Raw genomic sequence first — 10,222 nt, forward strand, 5'->3', positions numbered from 1 at the left:
TAGATAAAAATCTAAGTAAGATTATATTTTGTAAAATTAAACTCTCAATGGTGTTGAATTTCTAAACTTAGTAGTTTTTTTTGTTTTGTGTTTCTATTATTTACAGGTTTTTACAATAGAATTTGAATACTTTATAAATTCCTTTATTATTTTCTGAAAAAAGTTAGCCCTTACTTAAGGGGATAAATTATGTAAGTAAAGTAAAGAAAAAAAATTAATTCGCAATAAAAAAATACATCATAACAAAAAAGGAATTTTAACTTTTACTTTGATAAGATATTTTGCGGTGCATATTTTTAAATAATCGAAGTATTATTTTTATATTGATTTTCCTTGAAATATAGTATTTTAGCATTAGCAACATTCTGTGTATTTGACAAATCAATTTGATTACCCACAGACAGAGTGCAATTGATATGCATTCCCAGGTTCCTTTCGTATTTAGATCTGAGCATAACAATAAAATGTTCGTTGCGTCAATATATTATTAACAATAAATGTGTATCAAAAAATAAATCGAATAACTAACATTTATAATGTTCCGACTAAGAATTAAACTATGATATATTTATTATCGTATGTGTTTCCATTATTGTGAAGTGATTTTATCAAAACAAACAGTTGATATTTGCGCTAATGGTATATCTTTGGCTTTTGTTCAGGTAAGTGTTTACAAACAATAATCGTGTATCTTTACTTATATCAATAATTTAAATAAATTTTGATTTTCAAAGCTATAATTAAAAATGATTATTTTATATTTTTACTGAATCCGAATTCTAAGATTTTGTGGTATAATTTAAACGAGACTTGTTGTTTACATTTATAACGATAGTTTAATCCCAGATAAGAATGTGTCGTTAGCTAATTACACATGTTTAGTGAAATCTTAATTCTGTCCATAAAGATTCAATCAAATTGAAAACTAGTAGATAAAAAATTTTGTATGAGTTGTACATATAAACTCTGGTAGAATTAAGCCTGTCTTTTTATGTCTTATTTAACATTTCTAAATTTAATAACTGTGCACAAAGAAAGTTGTAATTTTTAAAGTTATAAAACTGAACTCTAGCCATGGCTCCATGTTGACATGAATATCATGTATAAAAATTGAATAATTAATTTTTAAAAATTAATTATATAATATCAAGGATTCTTAGGTTTTAGGTAAAATCAAGTAAGTCATAATTTTCAGTAAATAAAGCAAAAGACAAAGTTCATTTATTCAATATTGGAATTTTTATAACCAAATCTTTAAACCAAAAGTTTAACAATTATGATTTGTGGATATGTATTTTCTGCTTTCACAGCTTAAATGGAAATGAAGTAATCAAATAAGAAACTTGACAAGGATTCTTGTCATTTAAATATTTCTTTATTTAATAATATGCTTTCTGTCAATGTATTTGTAACATTATGTTGAATTTAAAAAAAGGTAGCTTAATAATGCTTTTTGGAATTTAATCTCAAAATCTGATTCCATTTAGTAGAAAATTAATTAGATATATATTGCAGTTAAAATTTTAGTATTAACATTTTTTATGGTGACTTGTAAATACACTATGGATATCTATTTTTTTAAATTTATTATTGTAAATGTTTAAAATATTATCATAAAGGGTTCAATTCAGAAATAAGATGATTCTTAGAATAACTAAGATCATAGATGTTGCTTGAAAAATTACTTGTCTCATGTGGTATACTCATGCAACCGATGGCTGTTGGAGCTGAAAGGTTTTAAAGTAACGGCTACTAGCTGGTAGATGCAGCATGGGTTGATTCCTCACAAATAGGACCAATAACAATGTTAAGTTCACACAAAGTTGCTGAAAGCAGGCTGTGCTGAAAGATCAATTATTGTAACAATTCTTGGGAAAGCTCTATATCTTGCAGTGAGTGTCTATCAGCTGAAAAGGAGATTTGACAAACACTTTAAGTTTTCCTAATGGCCCCATGCAAAGTAACATCCTCACTGCTATTACATTCATCATCATCATCATTAACTTTAGGAAATCCACTTCTGGACATAGGTCTCCCTATAGATTAGCAATAGAATCAGTAGGAAGAGGGCTGCATGTGCATGTGCAAGATTTTGACCAGCCTTATCTGTTGGGCCAAATCCATTACTTTTGTTCATCTACGGATCTAGTAATTTCTTGTTGACAAATCTTAAATATAGGCCATCTTTTGGCTCGTTGAGCTATCGTGAGCTTTCTATTTAATATTATTATTATTATTACTATCCAACATAGTTATGAGAATAGCAATAGGTAACTTGCTAATGAGGTTGGAAATGAGTGTCCATGTTCCACTGCCTTAAGTCACCATTGGAAACTCACGTATTATATTGAACAAGATGTTTCTTAGTTTCCAGGCTTGTATAATTTGATAATTGTCCTTTTCCTCAAAGTAGGATTTACCTAGTTTGACCATTTTGTTACATACTTGTATTCATTTTTAGAACCCGAGTGGAACTCAAACCCTTAGGTGGCAGCATATGCATCGAGGCTATATGCAACAAATATTGATTAATCAATCAATGAAATCACCATACTAGTATTACAATTTTTTTGTGTATTTTCCAAAATTAATATCACAACCTGTGAAAAATTACTGATATGTTAAATATTATATTTCAGTGGTAGCAGAAACAATGTTGTCAGAAGACAGTGTTGAGAAGCGTCATGAGCCACCGGGAGTGAACTCTCGTTCTCTCAGTGTTGCCCACTCCGCTGCTGATCTTGAGGTAAATTTAACTTTTATTTATCCAACTTTGTGCTTTCGAAACATAAAATTATATTAAAAAAAAAAGTCTTTATTAACTAATTAACATCAACTACAGATTTGTAATACTGTCACCAAGACATAGACCTCCCTCTGAAAATTGCATGCATCCCTATATCTAGAAATTCTTCTCCAACCACAATTATCCCATTCATTAACTTACCTATGCTTCATTTCCCATCTCTGGGGTACCTCATTGATATCCTTTGTCCAAATCTTATCTTTTTAAATGTGGTCTCTTATATAATGTGTTAAATGACATCATAACACATTAGGTGTGGAAATATTCTTTTACAAGCATAGCTATATATGATAATATTATCAGTTGAAATTTAGCAATCAATGCCATAAACATAAATTGAAACGGCCAGCGTGTGAAGAATCAAAGAAAGATAAAATTCACATCGGGTAAAAGTAGTTGAATAATCACAAAAAACCAAGCTACTAAAAAATTAGCAGGAAAATATGCTATCATCAAGGTTGCTCTGTCAATCTTGGTACAATCTCACAGAAAAAACATTTTGAGCATTTATTGCAGTAGTTGTAAGTCAATGGATGCAATAAGTTATATTCTATTTTTAATAAAGCCATCACTCCGAATCACTATTGGGACAGATAATAAACAATAATTTATTTTAAATTATTATAATTCCTATTTTAAAAATACTTTTTTTTTCTATATTATTATCAACAGCAAATGTCCTATACAATCAAGCGTTTATAGCTTTACCTATAACCAGCCAGTATACAATATTAACATTATCCAGGTACTCCGAGAAATAGAGAATGTATACTTCTCCTCGCCATCGGAGTTCGATGCGGCCCGTTATGTTTTGGAGCATGCGCCTACGCCCCTTACCTGCGAGGCTGTTGAGCTCATGTTCATCAAACTGAAGAGGCAGCAGCAGGTATCAACTACCTTCTTATTTATGGGGGAGCTGTCACCCCTAGTTTAACCAGCTAGAGATCGCAGGAGTTCATGAACTGCTGCAATACATGGGCAATTTTAATTTTGGCTTATTGTTTGATCCTTTATATACTTTTTTGAGGTTCATAGAGACCTAAGGGTTCTATATTTTGGCTCTGATACAGTATGTCCCATATATCTAAGCTGGATCTTTTGCTGGCAACATTAGTGGCTACTCAAGTTATCTATATGCCAATTGGGAATATCTGGGAATGTATTAAAAAAATAGCTTTTGTTAACAGTGATAGCATTGTATTAGCATTATGGTACTGAGGGATTCTTCCTAGGTCAGGTAGGTCTTGGAGTTTGTAACAAGACTTCATTTGTGTCACTATCTCCAAGACTTGCGAGTTAGCGAAGTACAGTTAAGAAGTGAAGTACAGTTAGTGTAGCGAACTACAAAAGTTTTTACATTTATTAACATTCATTTTATATAGAAAATTTATTCGAATATAAATCGAATATAATAATTTCATCAAGTCAATATTCGGTATGCATTTATTCAGAGCTAACAATACTGATCGTGCTAACCTACGGTCTTCACAAAAATGGCGTGTTCCTATGAACGGTTTCGCGCTTCCCGCATCTAGCTACTTACTGCGACCTTAACAATGTCGTCGATCCACATCTAATGGGAGACCCACCTCTTAGCGTCCTCTGCGTAACATAACACCACATTATAAAAGAATGGAATGAAAGATCATGTGAAGAATGGAAGCAGAGAACGGAAATAAAAAAAACTAAGTGAAAAAAAAAAAATTGCCCAAAAAAGACCCTGTCCCACCACAAGATAGGGGTACGAGAGGCAAAAAAAAAACATAACACCACATTGCGGCCGCCATCTTGCCTATAAAGGTTACCGATTATGGTACGTCCCACAAATGAACGTGATGTAAGGTCAGGTAATAACGTAACCTCTATTCCGCAGGTGGTCTCCGGCAAAGCCTTACATCTCATATCTCAGCAGAGAGACAACTGCGACAGAGAGTTTGCTGAAATTCAGAACATTCGCGAACAGCTGGCGAATACTCTAGACACCTGTCGAAAAGCGAGACAACAATTATCCACCGCCTCCAACCATCTCACCATCTCCACATTCATCATACTAGCGAACGTCAGGAAGAGACAAATCATCATATCGGTTCTGAAGTCATTAGAACTCCTACGTAGCCTTCGAAGTGTAGAGAAAGACGTGGCGGAGTTGTTAAGCAAAAAAGAATATTATGAGGCGATAGAATTGATTCTCAAAAGTAGGAAAGCAGCGGTGAGTCATAAGGAATATACTTGCATAGCAGATCTCTCTTCCAGACTCCAAGACACTCTGGTCATGACCGAAGAGAAACTGGACTCCGTCTTATCAAGTATCTGTTATAATTTCGACGAAGATGTTTTCAGGAAGTTGAAAAGGGCTTACGATCTCCTGGGGAAGACGCAAGCGGCTATGGAACAGCTCCATATGCATTATTCCTCAGCAGTCAACGAGTCAGCTATAGAAACGGTTAAACCGTTTATAGGTGAAGTTTCCATGGAGATGAAATTCCAAGAAATATGTCAAGGGGTTCCCCCGAACAAAGCGCCGAGTTGTTTGCTCAATTTATGTGAAAAGTTATTTATGGTTATGAGAAGTTACTATTTGCTGGTCGACTGGCATTCGAAGCATGATGAGGTGGAGAAATCACAGGGTTCGAATAACGTTTTTGATATCGAGAAGAATGTTAGCAGGGAATACATTAGGCAGAAGTTAAAAGCTGGATTGATTAGGATATGGCACGATGTGCAAGCCAAAGTGTCAACGTTCCTCAGGAGCTCCGGTCTCGAAGATTACCCTTTCGAGAAATTTATACAGATGCTGGGTATATTGAGAAAGTTGACTCAAGTCGCGGAGGTGTTCTGCGGCGACAAATCGGATTTACTTCAAGACTTTATAAAGACTCAAAGCGTTTCCTACATAAAGAATTATCACAGAGGTAGAATGGAGGAATTGAAACTGTTCTTGGAGAACGAGGGATGGGAACAATGTCCAGTGAAATCCACATTCAATCTACTAAACCTTCAGGAATTTAAACAATTCAAAAAGTACTTAAATCCGTTAAAAGCTGACCAAAATATTTCCGCTAAAACCGGAGCTCTGTCAGACACTACGTCTTCGGTTCATTCGCAAGACGATAGTGTTTATATTGCAAGGTACTTCAAGTACAAAACAACTCACACACCGTTCGATATATTCAGGGATGAAAATATTACGAACGATGATATATTCGGGTTAGAAACAGAATTAGACCCCAGCGACGACTCGGAAGATGAGCCGGAAGAATTAAAAAGAGATTACTTGGAAGAAAACGATAGAGATTTGAACGACAAAATAACGAACAGTCCATCTAAAGTAAGAGATAGCGTCATTGTTACGAATACTACTTTATCTGTCTTAAGAAATTGCGGACAGTATCTTCAAATCAGTAGATATTTGCCACAGATATCATTAGAAGTGATAATGCTAATGAACCAACTCTTCGATTATTATTTTTACGCAGTCCACTTGTTCTTTACGTCGGACCTGGACGTGGCTTCATCGACGTTGTACACGACGAAATTAAGTGCAGCTCTTAAACGTATATCTAATAATATTTCATCAGGGGAAGACGATGCGAAGAATTTCGTATGTCCAGACTTACCGCAACATTTGGACATGACTTCCGAATCGAATTTGCATGCGTTAGGCGAGAGGATAGTCGCGGTGGAAAGTGCTATTTTTCTAGCGAGACAATACGAATTGTTGCAGCCATATTTGGAGACTATAGTTGCCCAACACCAGAAGATGCTTCTAGAACACTTTAAAGATAATACATTGGCGGTGGCAATTGACTTACGAATGCCGGTATACATGTGTTCCGCGTCTAAAGCCGTGGACGCACGGTCGGCTCTTATAGCAATGTCGCAGGTTAGGTGGGATGTCAAGAACGTCGCCGTGGAGAATAGTCCATACGTGGACATGATAGTCAGAAAAATCCAAGTTTTCGCTCTTCGCTTAGAAAACATATCAACGAAGGTATCTCTAAATCTTGAAGTGATTAATTCAATATGGTCTATGGTTTCTAAATTCATAGTTCATTTGCTCGTAGAAGGTTTTTCGAACGCAACAAAATGCTCCAATGGCGGCAGGGGTTTGATGCAACTGGATTATAGACAATTGTTTGTGAAGCTGGAAAAGATATCAGGTCTGAAACCAATACCATATCAAGAGTACGTTGATAGATACGTCAAAGCATATTACCTGCCGAGGAAGGGTCTAGAAGAATTTGTACAGGAAAGAACAGAATACTCCAATAAGCATTTATTGGCGCTTGTAACTTGCGCTTGTGAAAATAAAAGAGATAGGCAGGCACTGACTGCGATCATCGAAGGCAGAGAATCAACGATTTGATTTAAATCTAACAAAAAAATCAAAACTATTAACATTGTAAAGATCTACATAAATATTACATACAATGAAATGAAAAAAAAAATGTAATCTGTTACCATTAGAAATTACATTTTCCCGCCATTACAAACTGTCAAAATTGATGACATATTAAAACATAACTTTTTTTTAAATATGGCAATGGCGTTGTAAGTTGTTTTAAAATTATTTGAATATTTTTCCAAAAGCAATACGCTAAAAATATACTTAAAAATGCAGTATTTTATTTTAATTTTAGCAAGACTCATTGCAAACGAATTTAAGGCACAAATATCCAATCGGACATATTAGGTTTAAAAAGGCGAGCCCATGATTTTTTTTTTATAAAAAAAATGTAACGTGCAATCTCAAATGTAAAGACAGTAGATTAAGTATATTTTATTAAAAAAATATTTATACATTATGTTGAATGGATTAAAAATATTAAAGATGTAATAATGTGTGTTGCTTTATTTCAACATAATCAGTAGTAATCATCAATATCAGATGATAGATGTCCACTACAAGGCAATAGGCACCCCCCCCCCCCCGAAGATCGCCACGATCACCGATATTGCGCTGCACGCATCTGCCAACTTTCCTAGACCTTGGCTATATCGATGGTCGACATAGTGTGGGTGCCATAAAATATGATAATATATATTATTAATAAGTTATATATTTATAAAAAAATATTTTGTGACATTCAGACGTAAAACGTAGGTATGAAGCGGCCTACAGCCAGTGTCATCTGACGATTTTAACAAATTCCCCTGTTCACCTGGTGGATGAGGGTTCTACGCTGCGCTTGCGGATCCGCGGTCTTCAGTCCAGAACTAAACGAACGCCATCTGTATTGCAAGCTATATAGACGGCTCACTGTTACTTTACTTTTTTTATGTGGCCCCGATATGGGGACCTCTCGTTCCAGCCCCTGTTTTGTTGGGGCAACAATTATTTCAATTCTCTTTTTATTTTTCAGTTTCTTTTCTCTTCTTTAGCTCTTTAACATTTTTAATTTATTCTTTATATTCGTCAACTTCCATCCTATCCTCGGCCACTACAGTCTAGGTCTATTTTATTGTTACAATGTATTACATATATACTTAGATCATTTATACATATATTTCTACGGTTTTATTTTCAGTTTCTTTCATTTAGTATTCTATTTACATTTTGTTTTGTTTCCTTATTTATTGCTTATTTGTTATTAACTATTATTTACTACTTATTTCTTATTTGTTACTTTACTTTGCCAAACCGCTGAGAAGTCCATTAATTTCATTCCATTTCATGCCCGAAATAGATCACCTGCCGTAAGTCGTCACTGGTAACACATTGGTCATAGACTTCCAACTTAAAGCCCTGATGGATGGAGAATATATTTCGTATTTTCTAGAACGCTGTCCGACCCAGTTCAATTATGCGTATATATCAATATATTACATGAAACATGCCCGACTTATACATTTTATTGGTCATAGATGTAAAAGTTTTAATAATTGTTTGTTATCTGTTTCTGCAGACTTTACTACTAGAAGTTATTGGTTTATCGCATTCGACAAAAGAAATACTTAATGATACATATTTCAGATATTAGTACTAATGTAATGACAAACTCTTTACAGGTTGAATGGAAAATCGGGTAGTGTCTATCGCATTGGATTATAATATATACTCTGTGCAACCGTGGGAACTTTCCATGATATTCTTTCCGCAGGTACATAAAAGATCACGTAACTTTGATTTTCCGTAATACTGTTCCGTATGGAACATTCATGCGGTTTACTTTATACAACATTCTTTCATTTCAATCAGGATAAAGAATCTCTCTACTTCTAAGGTCTTTGCTGCTGGTACGCAGGCAGTTTGACGCGGTCCAGAGGGGCTTCGTTTAGAAGATCGCGAGGATCTACAGGACCGCGTTCCTGAACTCAGCTCTCATCCTCGCCGGGCTGCTTCCTATGGACCTACGGTTACATGAAGCAGCCCAATTATTTAAATAGAGAGGATTTTCTCGGCAAATGGTAGCTCACCGGGACCAAGAGTTCCCGGTCAGCTATCTGAGACTACCACACCTGTCTGGATAGTTTGGTGTGGAATTCCCCGGCCTGGAGGAAGGTGAGCAGGCTGCCCGACTTGCCACTGCGGCTGTCGATCTGGTCATTTACACCGACGAGAGCCCAGGGAAAGGTGGGTGCGGCATTCTGCGTTATGCGGGAGGCTGCACAGCAAAAAGCTCCAGTTGGGCAGCCTATGCACTGTATACCAGGCAGAGTTGTTAGCATTAACGGAAGCGACAGGGTACGCGGCCGGCGGGTCGGCGCAGTCATGCGCCATACTAAGCGACTCACGGACCGCCCTTCAGACAGTCGCAAGATCTGGCACTCTTCATCCTTTAACGTTAAGAGTGAAAGAGAATTTTATAAAAGCGAGAGAAAATATGGGAATAATGTTAGTTTTTATTGGGTGAAAGCGCACGCGGGGACGGAGGGAAATGAGAGGGTGGATCAACTGGCCAAGGACTCGGTCCTGAAGTGCAAAAGAAGACTGGACTACGAAGAATGTCCCATCTCATTACATTACAGCATGGATACACAGACCGCGGCCCGCCGGTTGAATACTGGTGGTCCGCCGACAGCAAAAATAATACTCTCGTACATTCGAAAAATATTGAATTCTATTCCATAATAAACCCAATAAAATTTAATTACCTATACTTCTGGCGGCCGGCCCGCCATCAGTTCATAATTTGCCCGAGTGGCCCCTAGTCTTAATAAGTCTGTGCAACCATGCATTACAGCTTAGACTGGGAACGCTTGACAAATGGAATATGATCCCTAATCCATAAATGTGTTGCAACATATTCATGACGCTTAGCATTCTGATAATAATAAATAAATAACAAATAGATATTAAACGAATAATAATTGCCTACTATTTTTTTAAGCAATGGTAGCCTAGCAGTAGAGGACTGGACTTGCGATAGTATGTCCCGGGTTCAATTCTCGGGATATGTTCTAGTATAATTTACA

General features: G+C 35.9%; 1 protein-coding gene across 1 annotated transcript; it reads left to right on the plus strand.

The window, feature by feature from the left end:
• The first annotated feature begins 487 nt into the window (after positions 1-487).
• Vps50 (vacuolar protein sorting 50) lies at positions 488-7,384 on the plus strand. Its single transcript, XM_068769997.1, has 4 exons — positions 488-662; positions 2,640-2,746; positions 3,552-3,692; positions 4,680-7,384. Exons 2-4 carry the CDS (start codon positions 2,654-2,656, stop codon positions 7,170-7,172), a joined length of 2,727 nt encoding a protein of 908 aa, XP_068626098.1. The 5' UTR covers positions 488-662; positions 2,640-2,653; the 3' UTR covers positions 7,173-7,384.
• The last annotated feature ends 2,838 nt before the right edge of the window (positions 7,385-10,222 follow it).

The sequence above is a fragment of the Battus philenor genome, unplaced genomic scaffold (assembly GCF_028537555.1).
Source record: "Battus philenor isolate CCGP_79_NKW_IND1 unplaced genomic scaffold, ilBatPhil1.0.hap1 SCAF_29, whole genome shotgun sequence".
NCBI lineage: Eukaryota > Metazoa > Arthropoda > Insecta > Lepidoptera > Papilionidae > Battus > Battus philenor.

Excerpts from the sequence above, each read along its gene's own strand:
- Vps50 (XM_068769997.1), top strand. The coding sequence starts at position 2,654 with ATGTTGTCAGAAGACAGTGTTGAGAAGCGTCATGAGCCACCGGGAGTG. Across the intron at positions 2,747-3,551 it reads ACTCCGCTGCTGATCTTGAG|GTACTCCGAGAAATAGAGAA; the intron begins GTAAATTTAACT and ends AACATTATCCAG. Across the intron at positions 3,693-4,679 it reads AACTGAAGAGGCAGCAGCAG|GTGGTCTCCGGCAAAGCCTT; the intron begins GTATCAACTACC and ends TCTATTCCGCAG.